Below are 19,985 nucleotides of genomic sequence, written 5' to 3' on the forward strand. Positions count from 1 at the left end.
GGGTGAGTGGGGTGGTGGAGTAGAGGTAGGGTGGGGTGAGTAGAGTGGAGTAGAGGTGGGGTGGAGTGAGAGGTAGAGTGGGGTGGGAGTGAGTGGGGTGGGGTGGTAGAGTGGGGGTGGGAGTAGGAGTAGGTAGGGTGAGTAGGGTGGAGTAGAGTAGGGTGAGTAGTGGGGTGGTGTGGTGTAGGGGTGAGAGTGGGGTGGGGTGGTAGAGTAGAGTAGAGTGGGGTGAGTAGAGTAGAGTAGAGTAGGGTGAGTAGAGTAGAGTGGGGTGAGTGGGAGTAGGGTGGAGTAGAGTGGGGTGGGAGAGTAGAGTGGGTGGGTGGAGTAGAGTGGGGTGAGGTAGAGTGGTGGGGTGGGAGTAGAGTGGGGTGGGGTAGAGTAGGGTAGAGTAGGGGTGGAGTAGAGTGGGGTAGGTGAGTGGGTAGAGTAGGGTGAGTAGAGTAGGGGTGAGTGGGGTGGGAGTGGAGTGGTGGGAGTGGGGTGGGGCAGGTAGGGTGAGTAGAGGTAGAGTGGGTTGAGGGTGGAGGTGGGCGGGAGTGGGGTAGGGTGAGGTAGGTAGGTGAGGAGTGGGGTGGGAGTAGGGTAGAGTGAGTAGGGTGGGGTAGGGTGGAGTGAGGTGGGTGGGGTGAGTAGGTAGAGTGGGGTAGAGTAGGAGGTGGGGTGGGGAGAGTGGGGTGGTGGAGGTAGAGTGGGGTGGGTAGAGTGAGGTAGAGTGGGTGGGGTGGGGTGAGTAGAGTGGAGTGAGGTAGGGGTAGAGTGGGGTGGGAGTGAGAGTGGGGTGGAGTGGGGTGGGTAGAGTGGGGTAGGTGGGGTGGAGTGAGAGGGTAGGGTGGAGTAGAGTGGGGTGGGAGTAGGGTAGGTGGAGTAGAGTGAGGTGGGGTGAGTAGGGTGAGTGGAGTAGGTGGGAGTGGGTGAGCAGAGTAGGGGTGAGTAGGGTAGAGTAGGGTGGTGAGAGTGGGGTGGTGGGGTGGGAGTGGGGTGGGGTGAGGTAGAGTGGGTGAGTAGAGTGGGGGAGGTAGAGTGGGAGGTGGGGTAGAGTAGAGTGGGTAGAGTGAGGTAGGTGGGGGTGGAGTGGGGTGGGTGGAGTAGAGTAGGGTGGAGTGGAGTAGGGGTAGGTGGGGTGGTGGGGTGAGAGTAGGGTGGTGGAGTGGGTGGTGGGTGGGGTGGGGTGGGGGAGTGGGGTGGGGGTGGTGGGGTGGAGTGGGGTGGGTGGGGTGGGTGGGGTGGAGTGGGGTGGGGTGGGGTGGGTAGAGTAGGGTGAGGTGGGGTGGGGTGGGGTGGGGGTGGGGAGAGTAGAGTGGGGTGAGTGGAGTAGAGTAGGGGGGGGTGAGGAGGTGGGGTGGGTGGTGGGAGTGGAGTGGGGTAGAGTGGGGCGGGGTGGGTGGAGGGTGGAGGTAGAGTGGGGGTGGTGGGGTAGGGTGGGGTGGAGTGGAGGTGGGGTGGTGGGGGGAGCGGGGGTGGGTAGAGTGGGGTGGTGGAGTGGAGGTGGGGTGGGGGAGTAGGGTGGGTGGGGTGGAGGTGGGTAGAGTGGGGTGGGGTGGGTGAGTGGGGTAGGTGGGTGGGGGTAGGGTGGAGTGGAGGTGGGGTGAGGAGGGTGGGAGTGGGGTGAGTAGAGTGGAGGGTACAGTAGGGTGTGAGTGGGGTGGTGTGGTGTGGGTGGAGTGGGGTGGGGTGGTGGGGTAGGGTGGAGTGGGGTGGTGGGGTAGAGGTGGAGTGGGGTGGGTGGGGTGGAGTGGGGTGAGTGGGGTGAGTAGGTAGAGTGGGGGGAGGTAGAGTGGGGTGAGTGGGAGTAGAGGCGGGTAGGTGGAGTAGGGTGGGTAGAGGTGGGTGAGTAGAGTGGGTAGGTGGGGGTGGGTGGGGTAGGTAGGGGGTGGGTGTGGGGTGGAGTAGGGGTGGGGTGGGTGGGAGTGGGTGGGGTGAGTAGGGTAGGGTGGAGAGCAGAGTGGGGTGAGGGAAGAGTAGAGTGGGTTGGTGAGAGTGGGCGGGTGGGTGGTAGAGTGAGTGGGTAGAGTAGGGTGAAGTAGAGTAGAGGTAAGTGGGTGGTAGAGTGGTGTGGAGTGGGGTGGGGGAGGTGAGTGGGGTGGAGTGGGGTGAGTGTGGGGTGGTGGGGTAGAGTGGGGTGGGTGGGGTGGAGTGGGGTGGTGGTGGAGGTGGGGTGGGGTGGGTGGAGTGGGGTAGGTGGTGGGGTGGAGGTGGGGTGAGGTGGGAGTGAGTAGAGGTAGAGTAGGGGTGAGTGGAGGTAGGGTGGGTGCAGTGGGGTGGGGTGGTGGAGTAGAGTAGGGTGAGGTGGGGTAGGTAGGGTGGGGAAGAGTAGAGTGGGGTGGTGGGGGTAGAGTGGGGTGGAGTGGGGTGAGAGGAGAGGTGAGTAGAGTAGGGTGAGAAGGGTAGAGTAGGGTGGGTGAGTAGAGTGGGGTGGTGGGGTGGGGTGGTGGGGTGCAGTGGGGTGGGTGGGGTGGGGTGGGTGGGGTACAGTGGGGTGGGTGGGTGGAGTGGGGTGGGGTGGGGTGAGTGGGAGTAGAGTAGGGTGAGTAGAGGTAGAGTGAGTGGGGTAGAGTAGGGGTGGGTAGAGTGGGTGAGTGGGGGGGTGGGGTGAGTGGGGTAGGGTGAGTAGAGGTAGAGTGGGGTGTAGTGGGGTGGTGTGGTGTGGAGTGGGGTGGGGTGAGTAAAGTAGGGTGAGTGGGGTGGGTAGAGGTAGAGTAGGGTGAGTAGAGTGGGGTAGAGTGGGGTGAGTAGAGTAGAGTAGGGTGGAGTGAGGTAGAGTGGGGTGAGTAGGTAGAGTAGAGTAGGGTAGTGTGGTGTAGAGTAGGGGTGGGGGTGGAGTAGAGTGAGGTGGTAGAGTAGGGTGGTGAGTAGAGTAGAGTGGGGTGAGTGGAGGTAGAGTGGGTACAGTAGATTAGGTAGGGTGGGTGTGGTGTAGAGTAGAGGTAGGGGTGGGGTGAGTGAGGTGAGTGAGTAGAGTGGGGGTGAGTAGAGTGAGGTAGGTGGGGTGAGTAGAGGTAGAGTGAGTGGGGTGAGAAGAGTAGAGTGAGGGTGGGGGGTGGGTGGGAGGTGGAGTGGGGTGGGTGGGGTGGGGGGTGGGTGGGGTGGAGGTGAGGTGGGGGTGGGTGGAGTAGGGTGGTGGGGTAGAGTAGGGTGAGTAGAGTGGAGGTAGAGTGGAGGTGGAGTGGGGTGAGTGGAGTAGAGTGGGGTGGGGTGGGAGAGTAGAGTGGGGTGGTGAGTAGAGGTAGAGTAGGGTGAGTAGAGTGAGTGGGGTGGGAGGTGAGTGAGAGTAGAGTAGGGTGAGTGAGAGTAGGGTGGAGTAGAGTGGGGTGAGTAGAGTGGAGTAGAGTGGGGTATAGTAGGGTGAGTGTGGTGTGAGGTAGAGTAGGGGTGAGTAAAGTAGGGGTGAGTGGGGTGGTGGGAGTAGAGTGGGGTGAGTAGGAGTAGGGTGAGTAGAGTAGAGTAGGGGTGAGTAGAGTAGGGTGAGTAGAGTAGAGTGGGGTGGTGAGGGTATGGTAGGGTGGTGTGGTGTAGAGTAGAGGTAGGGGTGAGTGGGGGTAGAGTGGGGTGAGTGGGGTGAGTAGAGTAGGGGTGAAGTGGGGTGGTGGAGTAGAGTGAGGGGTGAGTAGAGGTAGGGTGAGTAGGGTGGTGTGGTGTGGGAGTAGGTAGAGTAGGGTGGGTGGGGTAGAGTAGAGTAGGGTGAGTGGGAGTAGGGGTGAGTAGAGTAGGGTGGGGTGGGGTAGAGTAGGGGTGAGTGAGAGTGCAGTAGGGTGAGTAGAGGTAGAGTAAGGTGAGTAGGGTGAGTGGGGTGGTGGGAGAGTGAGAGCAGAGTGGGAGTAGAGTGGGGGTGAGTGGGAGTAGAGTGGGGTGAGGTGGGGTGAGTAGAGTAGAGCAGAGTAGAGTGAGTAGAGTAGAGTAGGGTGAGTAGAGTGAGTAGAGTAGAGTAGGGTGAGTAGAGTAGAGTGAGTAGAGTAGATTAGGGTGAGTAGAGTGAGTAGAGTGAGTAGAGTAAGTAGAGTAGAGTGAGTAGAATAAGTAGAGTAGGGTTGAGTAGAATGTGGTAGAATATCATTTTTTAAAAGAAAAGAATAAAAATAGAAGTAAATAAAATAATACTTTGTCTCATACAGATTATGCATAAATTAGCACATAAATACAGCCCTTATATGGCTTTATCGAGTTACAAATGCACACGTAACAAGTAACTTCTTTACACGTTACACATACTTTTGCATAGATCATGCATAGATGTAACTAGGACATACAGTAAGCGTGCGTGAAAATTCAACTTGAGCTCTCATATCACCAGTTAGGGTATATACAGTCACACTGTACAGATTGGAGTGGCTGTGTCAGTGAAGACAAGAGGAGAGTTCAAGATGAAGAACAACAGGAATTGACTGGTGGTGAATTTACTACAGTAGGAAAGTTGTGTTACTAAACCCCACTGGGCCTAAAATAAATTCTGTCAGTTCACATCAGAAACATGTCAGTCTCTTGAAGCTTTAGATACATTTTCCAGGAATATATTTTTTAGGACGTATTGAATTTCTGACATTCTTTGAATGCAGTCCTGTATGTAACACAAGGAAAATGTATAGAAATATACATACATCCGACTTCCCATAAACAAAGCCATAAATGATATAAAAATCATGCTTTTATGAGACTTTATGAGGCAACTCTGCCACTTTTCAACCTCATAGATGATTAATTTTGTAACTTTTAATCCTACCCAATCATGTCACAGAGAAGCCTTTCTTATCTTTTTAACCACAGATCATAGAAACAACCCATTTTCACATATGTAGACACTGGTTTGGTGCTTGAGATAATGAATGAGGTTGAAAATTGGTTAACATTTATACCTACTCTTCATTTACTAACCAAACCATACCTATTGATTCTTATTTCCTACTGATCATGACTAAGTAACTTGGTGTAATGTAAATCAAGTAGTTAGCAGGCATAATAACCTCTCCCCTCCCTATTCCTCCCTCTCTCCTCTCCTGTCATCCTCTCTCCTCTCCTCCTGTCATCCTCTCTCCTGTCCTCCTGTCATCCTGTCATCCTCTCCTGTCATCCTCTCTCCTCTCCTCCTGTCATCCTCTCTCCTGTCATCCTCTCTCCTGTCATCCTGTCATCCTCTCCTCTCCTCTCCTGGTTGTGACCATGAGAGACACATTATACTGTGTTCACCCAGACACATGGTTCTTGTTACATCGTTTCCTAACTGACGGACGGACAGGGGAGCCTGCGTCATTTAGGGACCGCACAGTTCCGTTCCTATTTCGTGCTAGCTAGCCTTTTCCCCCAAGAATGACTCTGTGCAATTTTTGCTGTATCCTATAGAATTGAAAAGGTTGTTCATGGAGCCTAATTACTATGTTCAATTTACAGTAGGCCTACCATGAAACATAAAAATGACATAAACATATACAAAACCTATACAAAACCTATGGTAAATAACTTTTTGTCTTCAGTGTGTACTAGATAAAACAGTGTGGTATACTTTTATGAATGACCTTTTGTGTGTTTGGACAGTATAGTAAAGGAGAAAAACAGACGTGAATAACCCATTCCTCTTTCTCTCCCTTTCACCCCACCCCCACCCCTCTCTCTCTCTCTTCTCCCTTCCTCCCTCTCCAGCTTTCTCATTTGATGCCCAAATTCACCGTGTCCTTGTGGGGCCAACAAGGAGAGGCCACAGGGTACGTGGGAAAAAGGAGTATGATTCTTTAACACATTTCCAATAAGCGTGTGTGTATGTGTGTGTGTGCGTGGCACTTTTTGTTTCTGATGTCAAGGGTTAAGAGGTCTCCTTGGTGATACATCGTGAACAGCTGCATGAGAGTTCGCGTGAGAAGAGGTGTCGTCAAAACGAGGGGAAAAATAGGTGGAGTGAAAGCGACCGTTAGAGAGATATGAGAGAGAGAGAAGAGAAGAGAGATAGAAGATAAGGGAGAGAGAGAGAGAGAGAGAGAAGACAGCGATAGGAGAGAGAAGAGAGAGAGAAGAGGGAGAGAGAGATAGGAGAGAGGAGATAGCAGAGAAGAGAGAGAAGAGATAGAAGAGATGAGAGAAGAGAAGAGAGAAGAGAGGGGAGGTAAGAGAGGGGAGGTAAGAGAGGGGAGATAAGAGAGGGGAGATAAGAGAGGATAAGGGAGAGAGGAGAGAGAAGAGATAGCAGAGAGAGAAGAGAGGAGAGAAGAGGAGAAGAGAAGAGGAGAGAAGAGAAGAGAAGAGAGGAGAGAGGAGAGAAGAGAGAAGAGAGAGAGGAGAGAAGAGAAAGAGGAGAGAAGAGAAGAGAAGAGAAGGAGGAGAGAAGAGAAGAGAAGAGAAGAGAAGAGAAGAAGAGAGGAGAGAAGAGGAGAGGAGAGAAGAGGAGAGGAGAGAAGAGAAAGAGGAGAGGGGAGATAAGAGAGAGACAAGACAGAGATAAGAGAGAAGACAGAGAGAAGAGAGAGAAGAGATAGAAGAGATAGAAGAGAGGAGAAGAGAAGAGATAAGAGGAGAGGAGAGAAGAGAAGAGAGAAGAGGAGAGAAGAGAAAGCGGAGAGGGGAGAGAGGGGAGATAAGAGAGGAGAGAGAAGAGAAGAGAGGAGAGAAGAGAGGAGAGAAGAGAAGAGAGGAGAGAAGATAGGGGGAGAGATAAGGGAGAGATGAGATAGGAGACAGAAGAGAGATGAGAGAGAAGACAGAGAAGAGAGATAGGAGAGAGAGGAGAGAAGAAAGAGAAAAAGGAGATAGCAGAGAGAGACGAGATAGGAGAGGAGAGAGATAGGAGAGAGAGAGGAGATAGGAGAGAAGAGAGACAGAAGACAGAGGAGAGAAGAGAAAGAAGAGAAAATGGAGATAGCTGAGAGAGACGAGATAGGAAAGGAGAGAAGAGAAGAGAGATAGGAGAGAGAGAAGAGAGAGGAGAGAGATAGGAGAGGAGAGAGAAGAGGGAGAGAAGAGAGAGAAGAGAGAGAAGAGAGAAGAGAGAGAGAAGAGAGAGAAGAGAGAAGAGAGAGATAGGCAGGAGTGTGAAAGACAAAGGGAGACAGAAGAGAATGAAAGTGACAGATCGAGAGAGAGAGAGAGAGAGAGAGAGAGAATACTGTGAGAAAAAAAGAGACAGTTTAAAAAAGAGGCATGCTGAACTAATGGTGAATGATTGAAGGATAATCGTGTTGCTTCCCCACCTGGCAGCCACACACACACATACACAACTAACTTTGTGGGGACACACAATTCAGTCCCATTCAAAATCCTATTTCCCTAACCCTAACCTTAACTCGAAAACCTAACCTTAACCCTAAACCTAACCCTAACCCTAACCTATACCTCTAGAAGTAGCATTTAACCTTGTAGGGACCAACAAAATGTCCTCAGTTGGTCCCCCAATTTTGTTTTACTATTCTATAGTTAAACATGTCCACACACAAAAGGCCAGACAGCCACACACTATCTGTCTAAGGGTATGTAATTTACAGGAGCGCTGTCAGAGGAATCTAACCTAATGCGTATGAGGAACATGCTCATGTGTGACTGACTACAAATGGGAAACATATGGAGGTCAACACACCCTATTCATCTCACAGCGTGTGTGTGTGCGCGTGCGTGCGTGTGTGTGTGTTGAGGGTGAGAAAGTATACAGGAAGGTTTTTTTTCTGGAAAGCCAAAATGTGGACATGTTCACACAGCTTTTGGGCTCCTGAGTGACGCAGCGGTCTAAGACACTGCATCTCAGTGCAAGAGGTGTCACTACAGACCCTGGTTTGAATCCAGGCTGTATCACATCCGGCTGTGATTGGGAGTCCCATAGGGCGGCGCACAATTGGCCCAGCGTCGTCCAGGTTTGGCCAGGGTAGGCCGTCATTGTAGATAAGAATTTGTTCTTAACTGACTTGTCTAGTTAAATAAAGGTTACATAATAAAGATGATACCGTATAGATGTGAATTACATGTGGATGTTCTGCTGCTGAGTATTTAACACATATGTCCTCAGAGTTGAGATTAGATAAAGTATTAGAGGGATGATAACTGTGTACAATCCCTTTGATAAGGCAACCTGATCAGAAAAGCCTGTTTGTGTGTGTGTGTGTCAGACTGTGTATGTATTTCTCCAGCTCCTCTGCTCTGTGATTGAAGCCCCGGCGGGGTCTCTGTTTTTCGGTGGTTCCGGGGATTAAGCCTCAACGCTGTGCAAAGCCTGACCGCTCGCTGCGCTGGTGAGAAAGGATTCCACTGGTATGCAACGGATCAGCTAGCCAGACGCCTGAGACCCCATGCGACAGGGATCTAGCCCACAGTACACTGGGCTAGGCTAGAATGGTCATATAGTTCCCTAAGCCTTTATGTTTTACTACCAACCCAAGCACTACCACTCAGGGCATAGGCCGAACTAGTCATAGCATAGGACTAACTCAGTGGCGACATATTCATACACTACTGTTAAAACACCCTATAAACAAAGTGTAACATTCACAGAGCTACAGAAAAACACCACAGGAACTGATTTTTCACTACCTGAAGCCCAAATAACTCCCAATACCACCAAGAAATACCATTCAGCACTGATAAACGATCAGATAACTCAAAAGAAGAATAAACTGGAACAATCCACAGTATTGAGGCTTTGCTGTGTCAGGACTACAGAGTTTACATAGCTTTGTTGGTATGTCTAATTGTAAAGTTTTAGAGGTTTTCATCCACTCACTGCTAATGTCAAAAAAGATATTAATTTACATTCCCTCTCTCGTATTCATTTACATTCCCTCTCTCGTATTCATTTACATTCCCTCTCTCGTATTCATTTACATTCCCTCTCTCGTATTCATTTACATTCCCTCTCTCGTATTCATTTACATTCCCTCTCTCGTATTCATTTACATTCCCTCTCTCGTATTCATTTACATTCCCTCTCTCGTATTCATTTACATTCCCTCTCTCGTATTCATTTACATTCCATCTCTCGTATTCATTTACATTCCCTCTCTCGTATTCATTTACATTCCATCTCGTATTCATTTACATTCCATCTCGTATTCATTTACATTCCATCTCGTATTCATTTACAATCCTCACATAAATGCCATCCAGTCTGAAATGCAAATGAGCATATTCCAGTATAAATCCAAATTTGCAGATGAATACATTAAAACAAATTAGTAAACAAAGTGAGTAATTTGCATAAATTACACACCACATTACTAAGGGATAGATTCCTTCATTGCAATCAATTAGCACACTGGAACGTTCCATGATTGCAATTCCATATGGAAACAAACATTCCCGACGTGAGAGTGTGAGTGTGAGTGTGTGTGAGAGAGTGTGTGTGTGAGAGTGTGTGTGTGAGAGTGTGTGAGAGTGTGTGTGTGTGTGTGTGTGTGTGTGTGTGTGTGTGTGAGTGTGTGTGTGAGAGTGTGTGTGTGTGTGTGTGTGTGTGTGTGTGTGTGTGTGTGTGTGTGTGCCAGTGGCTTGTATTCATGGATGCCAAGGGAAGCCAGGCTTCCCCAAAATAATTACTAAGAAAAAAATACATTATTTTGTATCTTTCGTCACTCTGTTTCATAATTTTCCTTCAATTCGCAAAAGGCTATACAGTGAGGGGAAAAAAGTATTTGATCCCTTGCTGATTTTGTACGTTTGCCCACTGACAAAGAAATGATCATACTATAATTTTAAATGGTAGGTTTATTTGAACAGTGAGAAACAGAATAACAACAAAAAAAATCCAGAAAAACGCTTGTCAAGAATGTTATAAAATGATTTGCATTTTAATGAGGGAAATAAGTATTTGACCCCTCTGCAAAACATGACTTTTCTTGTAGTTGGCCACCAGGTTTGCACACATCTCAGGAGGGATTTTGTCCCACTCCTCTTTGCAGATCTTCGCCAAGTCATTAAGGTTTCGAGGCTGACGTTTGGCAACTCGAACCTTCAGCTCCCTCCACAGATTTTCTATGGGATTAAGGTCTGGAGACTGGCTAGGCCACTCCAGGACCTTAAAACCTCTTGGGGCTAGGGGGCAGTATTTTCACGGCCGGATGAAAAACGTACCCAATTTAAACAGGTTACTACTCTGGCCCAGAAAATAGAATATGCATATTATTATTAGATTTGGATAGAAAACACCTGAAGTTTCAAAAACTGTTTGAATGGTGTCTGTGAGTATAACAGAACTCATATGGCAGGCAAAAACCTGAGAAAAATTGAATCAGGAAGTGGGAGAAATTAGAAATGTAGTTTTTCTTTTGAATCCCTTGAAAAACTACAGTGACATAGGATTTACGTTGCACCTCCTAACTCTTCCATTGGCTGTCAACAATATTTAGGAACTGGTTTCATCCGTCACCGGGCAGAAAATTATGGCTCAGTCAATCAGTGGCCAGTCTGAGGACAGGTGTCTCGTGATGCGCATGCACGTGACTTCGCTGTTCGTTATTTTTCTTCTGGGTTGAATACCTATTGCCTGGTTGTAAAATTATCACAATTTTACGTTAAAAAATACCCTAAAGGATTGATTGTAAACATCGTTTGACGTGTTTCTACAAACGGTAATGGAACTTTGAACATTTCGTCTATGGATTTGCGTCCACGCCACATGGCATTGTAAAGTGTTCTGGATGGGTCAACAAAACTGACATATTTGGACATAAATGATGGACTTTGCAGAACAAATGAACATTTCTTGTGGAAGTGGGACCCTTCTGAGTGCATTCCGCCGAAGATCAGCAAAGGTAAGAAAATATTTCGAACATATTTTTAGAGATTTGTCGATGCCGTGGTTGTAGGCTAACTGTATAGCTTAGCATTGAAGGCTAAGTTCTGTACTCAGAATATTGAACAATGTGCTTTTTCCGTAAAGTTATTTTGAAATCTGACAAAGTGGTTGCATAAAGGAGTAGATTATCTCTAATTCTTTAAATAATTGTTATAAATTTTGTCAACGTTTATGAGTTCTTCTGTAAATGAATGTGCCTATTCACCGGTGTTATGGGGAGAAAACATTTTCTGAACGTTACGCGCCAATGTAAAAATTGGGTTTTTGGATATAAATATGAACTTGATCGAACAAAAAATGCATGTATTGTCTAACATGATGTCCTAGGAGTGTCATCTGATGAAGATTGTCAAAGGTTAGTGCTTAATTTTAGCTGTATATCTGGTTTTGTGACGGCTACCCGTGCTTGGAAAATTGCTTTTTTTTTCCCTCGCTAAGGTGCCATGCTAAAATAATCTAATGTTTTGCTTTCACCGTAAAGCCTTTAGAGTATCTTTAACCTGTTATGGCTAGGGGGCAGTATTTTCACGTCCGGATAAAAAACGTACCCGATTTAATCTGATTATTACTCCTGCCCAGAAACTAGAATATGCATATAATTATTACTCCAAAGTTTCTAAAACTGTTTGAATGGTGTCTGTGAGTATAACAGAACTCATTTGGCAGGCCAAAACCTGAGAAGATTCTGTACCCTGTCTGACCATTTCTTGAGCTTCTTGATTATCTCTATCCAATACAAGGGATCTCTGCTGTTACGTGACACTTCCTACGGCTCCCATGGGCTCTCAGAAGGCGGCAAAAAGCTGAATCGTGGCTTTGCAGGCTCTGGCTGAAAAACATTAGCACGCTTGGATAGTGGCCAGTCACAGTACTATGAGACTCAGGCTCGTGCACGAGTCGACTCCACTCCCGGTCGGAATATTATCGCTTTTTTACGAGGAAAATTGCATAAAAATAGATTTTAAACAGCGGTTGACATGCTTCGAAGTACGGTAATGGAATATTTAGATTTTTTTTGTCACGAAATGTATCGTTCGCGTGACCCTTATTTACACTTCGGATAGTGTCTTGAACGCACGAACAAAACGCCGCTATTTGGATATAGCTATGGATTATTTTGAACCAAACCAACATTTGTTATTGAAGTAGCAGTCCTGGGAGTGCATTCTGACAAAGAACACCAAAGGTAATCAAACTTTTCTAATAGTAAATCGGAGTTTGGTGAAGGCTAAACTTGCTGGGTGTCTAAATAGCTAGCCCTGTGATGCCGGGCTATGTACTCAGAATAATGCAAAATGTGCTTTCACCGAAAAGCTATTTAAAAATCGGACACTTCGATTGCACAAAGGAGTTCTGTATCTATAATTCTTAAAATAATTGTTATGTTTTTTGTGAACGTTTATCGTGAGTAATTTAGTAAATTCACCGGAAGTGTTCGTTGGGAATGCTAGTTCTGAACGTCACATGCTAATGTAAAAAGCTGGTTTTTGATATAAATATGAACTTGATTGAACAAACCATGCATGTATTGTATAACATAATGTCCTAGGGTTGTCATCTGATGAAGATCATCAAAGGTTAGTGCTGCATTTAGCTGTGGTTTTGTTTTTTGTGACATTATATGCTAGCTTGAAAAATGGGTGTCTGATTATTTCTGGCTGGGTACTCTGCTGACATAATCTAATGTTTTGCTTTCGCTGTAAAGCCTTTTTGAAATCGGACAGTGTGGTTAGATAAAGGAGAGTCTTGTCTTTAAAACGTCTAGATGAAAGAGGTTAAAATGCCGTATAATACTTGAATTTTAATTTTGAGATCATAATTTTTTTTATTTCGCGCCGTGCTATCTCACTGGTTGTTGTCCAACCAATCCCGTTAACGGGATTTTATCTCGAAGGGGTCGTCAAGAGGTTAATGTGCTTCTTCTTGAGCCAGTCCTTTGTTGCCTTGGCCGTGTGTTTGGGGTCATTTTCATGCTGGAATACCCATCCACGACCCATTTTCAATGCCCGGGCTGAGGGAAGGAGGTTCTCACCCAAGATTTGACGGTACATGGCCCCGTCCATCGTCCCTTTGATGCGGTGAAGTTGTCCTGTCCCCTTAGCAGAAAAACACCCCCAAAGCATAATGTTTCCACCTCCATGTTTAACGGTGGGGATGGTGTTCTTAGGGTCATAGGCAGCATTCCTCCTCCTCCTAACACGGCGAGTTGAGTTGATGCCAAAGAGCTCCATTTTGGTCTCATCTGACCACAATACTTTCACCCAGTGTCCTCTGAATCATTCAGATGTTCATTGGCAAACTTCAGACGGGCATGTATATGTGCTTTCTTGAGCAGGGGGACCTTGCGGGCGCTGCAGGATTTCAGTCCTTCACGGCGTAGTGTGTTACCAATTGTTTTCTTGGTGACTATGGTCCCAGCTGCCTTGAGATCATTAACAAGATCCTCCCGTGTAGTTCTGGGCTGATTCCTCACCGTTCTCATGATCATTGCAACTCCACGAGGTGAGATCTTGCGTGGAGCCCCAGGCCGAAGGAGATTGACAGTTCTTTTGTGTTTCTTCCATTTGCGAATAATCCCACCAACTGTTGTCACCTTCTCACCAAGCTGCTTGGCGATGGTCTTGTAGCCCATTCCAGCCTTGTGTAGGTCTACAATCTTGTCCCTGACATCCTTGGAGAGCTCTTTGGTCTTGGCCATGGTGGAGAGTTTGGAATCTGATTGATTGATTGCTTCTGTGGACAGGTGTCTTTTATACAGGTAACAAACTGAGATTAGGAGCACTGCCTTTAAGAGTGTGCTCCTAATCTCAGCTCGTTACCTGTATAAAAGACACCTGGGAGCCAGAGATCTTTCTGATTGAGAGGGGGTCAAATACTTATTTCCCTCATTAAAATGCAAATCAATTTATAACATTTTTGACATGCGTTTTTCTGAATTTTGTTGTTATTCTGTCTCTCACTGTTCAAATAAACCTACCATTAAAATTATAGACTGATCATTTATTTGTCAGTGGGAAAACGTACAAAATCAGCAGGGGATCAAATACTTTTTTCCCCTCACTGTATGTCTCTCACCAGAGAAAGCATCTGAGTGAGCAAAACAGCGCCCCTCTCACTCTATATGTAGCCCATCTATCTGATGCTGTCTGGTCAAAAAGGGTATGACATTGTTGCTGCCCGTAGCATTGAATGCAAGGGAAGCCAGCGAGCATTTGGCCTCCCTTAATAATAAAAAATTATAATAATAGCCAATCAGCATTGAGCTAAACTGAGTGAGCTCAACTGTGAATGATCCTGACGCACCAAAATAAAGTGTCAAGGGTATTTGGCCCCGTGTGGCTCAGTTGGTAGAGCATGGTGTTTGCAATGCCAGGGTTGTGGGTTCGATTCCCACGGGGGACCAGTACGGGGGGGAAAAATGTATGAAATGTATGCATTCACTACTGTAAGTCGCTCTGGATAAGAGTGTATGCTAAATGACTAAAATGTCATGTAAATGTATTTGGTATTTTACTAGGATCCCCATTAGCTGTTGCAAAAGCAGCAGCTACTCTTCCTGGGGTCCACACAGAACATGAGATAACACAGAACATTAAACAGCGGTTGACATGCTTTGAAGTACGGTAATGGAATATTTAGATTTTTTTTGTCACGAATTGCGCCATGCGCGTGACCCTGATTTACCATTTCGGATAGTGTCTGGGACGCACGAACAAAACGCCGCTATTTGGATATAACGATGGATTATTTTGGACCAAACCAACATTTGTTATTGAAGTAGCAGTCCTGGGAGTGCATTCTGACGAAGACAACAAAAGGTAATCAAACTTTTATAATAGTAAATCTGATATTGGTGAGTGCTAAACTTGCTGGGTGTCTAAATAGCTAGCCCGTGATGGCTGGGCTATGTACTTAGATTATTGCAAAATGTGCTTTCACCAAAAAGCTATTTTAAAATCAGACATATCGAGTGCATAGAGGAGTTCTGTATCTATAATTCTTAAAATAATTGTTATGCTTTTTGTGAACGTTTATCGTGAGTAATTTAGTAAATTGTTAGCAAATTCCTCTGGAAGTTTGCGGGGGGTATGCTAGTTCTGAACGTCACATGCTAATGTAAAAAGCTGTTTTTTGATATAAATATGAACTTGATTGAACAAAACATGCATGTATTGTATAACATAATGTCCTAGGTGTGTCATCTGATGAAGATCATCAAAGGTTAGTGCTGCATTTAGCTGTCTTCTGGGTTTTTGTGACATTATATGCTAGCTTGAAAAATGGGTGTCTGATTATTTCTGGCTTGGTACTCTGCTGACATAATCTAATGTTTTGCTTTCGCTGTAAAGCCTTTTTGAAATCGGACAGTGTGGTTAGATAAAGGAGAGTCATGTCTTTAAAATGCTGTGAAATAGTCATATGTTTGAAAAATTGAAGTTTTTGTATTTTTGAGGAATATGTAATTCGCGCCACGCCTATCATTGGATATTGGAGCAGGTGTTCCGCTAGCGGAACGTCTAGATGTAAGAGGTTAATAGACATCTCAAGGACAGAACTACATTAATTTAAAAATGACACACGTAGCCTACATATCAATACATACACACAAACTATCTAGGTCAAAAAGGGGAGAGGCGTTGTGCCGTGAGGTGTTGCTTTATCTGTTTTTGAAACTAGGTTTGCTGTTCATTTGAGCAATATGAGATGGAAGGGAGTTCCATACAATAATGGCTCTATATAATACTGTACTCTTTGTTCTGTATTTGGGGACTGTGAAAAGACCCCTGGTGGCATGTCTGCTGGGGTAAGTGTGTGTCAGAGCTGTGTGTAAGTTGACTATGCAAACTGTTTAGAACATTCAACACAATGTTTCTTATAAAAAGAAGAAGTAACGCAGTCAGGGAAGCTAGTTTGGATTTGGCTTCACACCAATCACATCACACCAAAAGCCAAACGTAATTTACAAAAAAAATGTAATTGAGCATCTCGTTGTGTTGTTGTCCTCCGATGGCTAGCTATCTAGCTAAAATTGACCCATTCCTAAAATAGCCAAGGATGAAGACAGGGATTTGGACTTGTGGTTTTACTTAATTCTCTGTATTGGTCAATGATTATAACGGCGATTCGGATCCAACCATAAATTCATACATTGTGCCCCTTGTCTGAGAGGATGGAAATTCAATATGTAGCTAGATGTAGTAGGCTAACGTTAACTAGCTGGCTCACTGTTGCCCATGAAAGGAAGTTAGGCTAGCAGCAAGAATTTTAGTCAGGTAGCCTAGGACAACAAAAACTAAAAGCTTGTACTGTATGACAGTCATGGACCGTTTCAGCAACATGAAAGACAGGAGGATGGCATTGGCATTTCTCTACAAGTAGGGTGAGTCAACATGTTTGTTCTACTTGCAATCATGCACTCACGCACGCACTCACACACACATAAATCAGTACCATGGACAGCCCCGTCATATTTAGCTTACGTTGATTGGACTACATCTTTTTTGGTATCTTTTAGTTGTCACTGTGTTGAAATGGTGCTGGAATAGTGGAGGCAGCTCCTGTTTTCTTTGCGTCTTGTGGTAACACCTCTGTGGTTCTAAATCAATAGTTATTTAGTGGTCGAAAATGTGAGAAACATTAACTTGCTTGACCATGCAGTAGGTCATGTAACTGTTTGTTACATGCAATATGTTTTGTGGACTCCACCGGACAGATGTTGCTCTCCAGCTTTGTGATGAAACACAGGTGTGGTTGAATTCATTCTGCCACTGTGTCTTATTATTGTCTCTGCATTTAGGCCTATACATCACAGTGTCAAGGCATATGAATTAACAGGTTACAGAGCAAATAACACAATTATACACATAGGTTGTAATATGGCTTATTTTTCCTGGCTTGGCTTCCCCAGTGATTTTACCCACACACCTCTACTGCTGTGTGCTTGCACATGTGTGCATGTCTCCCTATGCAAGCTAAGATGGCCACTCTCTCTAAGCTAAAGGAAAGCCCAGTTTGTCTCAGGGAGGCTGATGGTGAAAACACCTACGAGAGAGAAGCACCTTTGGCCTCCAAGCAGAGTAAAAGTAATCTAATGGATTTGGCCTCCTAGTAGAGAAGAAGGCATCTACTGTGTGTGAAGTCTACTCTACTCACAGCTAATCACACATGGAATAGTGTTACCAAGGGGTGGCTTGTGGCTAGTTAGCACTAGCTTGTGAAGGAACCAATGTGGTTGGGTCAATGCTGTTCAAGTAGTTAAAGTAGTCAATTATCGTCCATTTCCCAAATGGTTTTACAGATCACCAGGTTGTCATTGCTGATGAAAATGACAAGCAAACACACACCCACCCACAGGGTTCCCCTTGTCATAGAAAGAGAGGAAGATGTGCCTGAAGTCTTTGTTTTTATCACCACTAAGCAGGACACTGATGGAGGCCTGAGAACTCTCTCTCTCTCATGGGGTGAGGACCCAGCATGCATTGCGTGGGGCCTGGCCACCCTTTGTGGCAGTTAAAAAGCTTGTTTTCCGCCTGTTAGGACGGTCCCGTCGCCGCGTACCGAACCCGCCATGGACGCTGATGACTGTGTAATCGGCCATAATTGTCTTTTCAGTTTTCATTTGTGTCATCTTCCTCTCTCACACTCCCTCCATCTTTTATTGTCTCATGTCTATTCATATGCTAGCGGTCCATATTCAAATGAGAACTGAACTGAAATTATTTAGTATCATGTATTGTTGACAAACATCCGGTTTTGAGTTTGTCACATGTTTGACTACCTTGTTGAAAATGATGAGATTTACTGTTGAGATGCTACTGAAAGGCTTAAGACATGCTGTTGAAATGTTGCTGATAGTTTGATAAACATCTGTAGAACATCTGAGAAAATACATCTTCTGAATGTTATCTAGAACCAACCGCTAAACAGGATTTTTCCATTCCTATACTAAATGTCTTATTGAAACTATGGAATCCACATGTTGCAGAGCGGAACATAGGCAAGCTCTTCTATGTGCGCTGCTGCTAAATGTAAGTCTCTTTGGATAATAAAGTCTGCTGCTAAATGTCATATAGGATTATTCTATTAGCTAGAGTCGGGACTGAACAGTGAACTGACCTGTGGTGAGAGACCATTGCTGATGCTGGGGTTGACTGAGTTGGAGTGGCCGGACGGGGGCACGAAGCTTTCCGAGTAGCCGGAGAAGCCATGGCGTCCAGAAGACAGGCAGTAGGCAGAACTACCGTCCTGGGCCCCCGCTGAGGAGCCGAGCCCACCCTGGTGCACCGAGGTGGGGGGGAGGGGCTGAGGCCTGAGGACCGTACTGGGCTGCTCTGACACTGCTGGGAGAGAACGATGGAGAGAGGGAAAGAGAGAGAGAGAGAAAGGAGGAATGGATTAATGCTAGGCTATTCATTTTGAGTCAAATACATCAAGTCATGGACTGTTCTCTCTGCTACCGCACGGCAAGCAGTAGCGATGCACCAAGACTGGAACCAACAGGACCCTGAACAGCTTCTATCCCCAATCCATAAGACTGCTAAATAGTTAACCAAATAGCTGCCCGGGCTTTCTGCATTAACCCTTTTTGCACTAACTCTTGTCTCATCACATACGCTGCTGTTACTGCTCATTAACTATCCTGTTGCCTAGTGACTTTATCCCTACCTATATGTACATATCTATCTAAATTACCACATACCCCTGCACATCGACTCGGTACTGGTACCCCGTGTATATAACCAAGTTATTGTTACTCATTGTGTACTTATTCTCTCTGCATTGTTGGGAAGGGCCCGTAAGTAAGTATTTTACTTTTAGTCTACACCTGTTGTTAACGAAGCCTGTGACAAATAACACTTCCACTACAAGACCATGGTACTTTCCTACGGAGCAGCAAGAGGAACTGTCCTTCCTTACCTTCAGGCTCTGCTCAAACCTTACACCCCAACCCGAGCACTCTGTTCTGCCACCTCTGGTCTCTTGGCCCTCCCACCCCTACGTGAATGCACTAACTTTAAGTGCCACTCTGGACAATAGCTCCTGCTAAATGACTAAAATGTAAAATGTGATTTGTAGATGAGCTTTGGTGTGCACGTATAAAACAAGATCTGAGAGAGAAATAGAAGGTGAAGTTGTGCTCACTTTGTGATATGGAGGTGGGAGGGTAGGGGCTGTCTGACAGCTGATAGGGCTGCAAACTCGACATGGCCGAAGGTGGGAAACCGCCAGGGATCAGGTGATTAAATGCCATCAGCTGATTGGCTCCTGCCTGTTTCCTCCACCTGGCTCTCCTGTTGCTGAACCACACCTAATAAAAATCAAATAAAAGATGTGAGAATCAATTATTGTGAAAAATAGAAAATCTGTGTGTGTGAATGCTAACGTGTATTCATTGTGTGTGTATTTAAACACTTCGGTGCATGTGTGTGTATTTGTGTGTGTGTGCATGTGTGAATAGGCATGCCTAGGTGAGAGTATTCATTGTGTGTGTGCGTGTGCGTGTGTGTGTGTGTGTGTGCGTGTGTGTGTGTGTGTGTGTGTGTGCGTGTGTGTGTGTGTGTGTGTGTGTGTGTGTGTGTGTGCGTGTGCGCGCGCGCTGTAGCCTCAAGCAGAACAGACATAGAGATACAGTATGAACATCTGGAGCCCAGTGAAACCACAGTGACATCACCTCCTTGTCTAACTCAGTCACGGGTTTACATAGAGACTAGTGTAAATCAAGCACATAAACCAATGAAATCCCTTTATCTATCTTAATAAAGACTTTCTAATTCAGGCTTCTATTTTAGTTTCTTTTCATGAATATTTTTTACAAAAGAGGTCAAAACAGGAAACTCTCATAACTGAAGACACAGTAGGGTGTGTGTGTGTGTGTGTGTGTGTGTGTACAGCTGAATCAGGACAGAGGTCTCGTGACTGATGTCTGGAGGGGGTGTATGGGACTGTGGAAAAAGACCTCCATAATGTGTGTGTGTGTGTGTGTGTGTGTATTCCTGCCTATGTGTGTGTATTGGTCTTCACTAACCTGTACTCTGGCCTCTGTGAGTTTGGCCCTCTGAGCTAGCTCTTCTCTGGTGTATATATCTGGGTAGTGCGTTCGTTCAAAAGCTCTCTCCAGCTCTTCCAGCTGCTCGGCTGAAAAGGTGGTCCTACTGCGACGCTGTTTCCTCTTCAGTGGCAGGCCCGGCTCCGAGTCCACATCCGAACCCTCGTCTGAGTGGCTGGCTGCAAA

At 46.0% G+C, this 19,985-nt stretch overlaps 1 protein-coding gene across 4 annotated transcripts in view; it reads right to left on the reverse strand.

The window, feature by feature from the left end:
- The window catches only part of LOC106599523 (paired box protein Pax-3), a 55,998-nt gene that overhangs the window by 19,234 nt on the left and 16,779 nt on the right, over positions 1 to 19,985 (reverse strand). For 2 of the 4 annotated variants that reach the window (XM_045714627.1, XM_014190805.2), the window contains exons 5-7: positions 19,779 to 19,978; positions 18,896 to 19,061; positions 17,870 to 18,090 (exon numbers count right to left, since the gene is read on the reverse strand). In XM_045714627.1, the coding sequence (XP_045570583.1) occupies positions 17,870 to 18,090; positions 18,896 to 19,061; positions 19,779 to 19,978 (587 nt within the window). Of the gene's footprint in view, positions 1 to 17,869; positions 18,094 to 18,895; positions 19,062 to 19,778; positions 19,979 to 19,985 lie in introns of all 4 variants that reach the window. The other 2 variants (XM_014190806.2, XM_014190803.2) reach the window with 1 other exon arrangement.

Source organism: Salmo salar, chromosome ssa03 (genome assembly GCF_905237065.1).
Source record: "Salmo salar chromosome ssa03, Ssal_v3.1, whole genome shotgun sequence".
Lineage (NCBI taxonomy): Eukaryota > Metazoa > Chordata > Actinopteri > Salmoniformes > Salmonidae > Salmo > Salmo salar.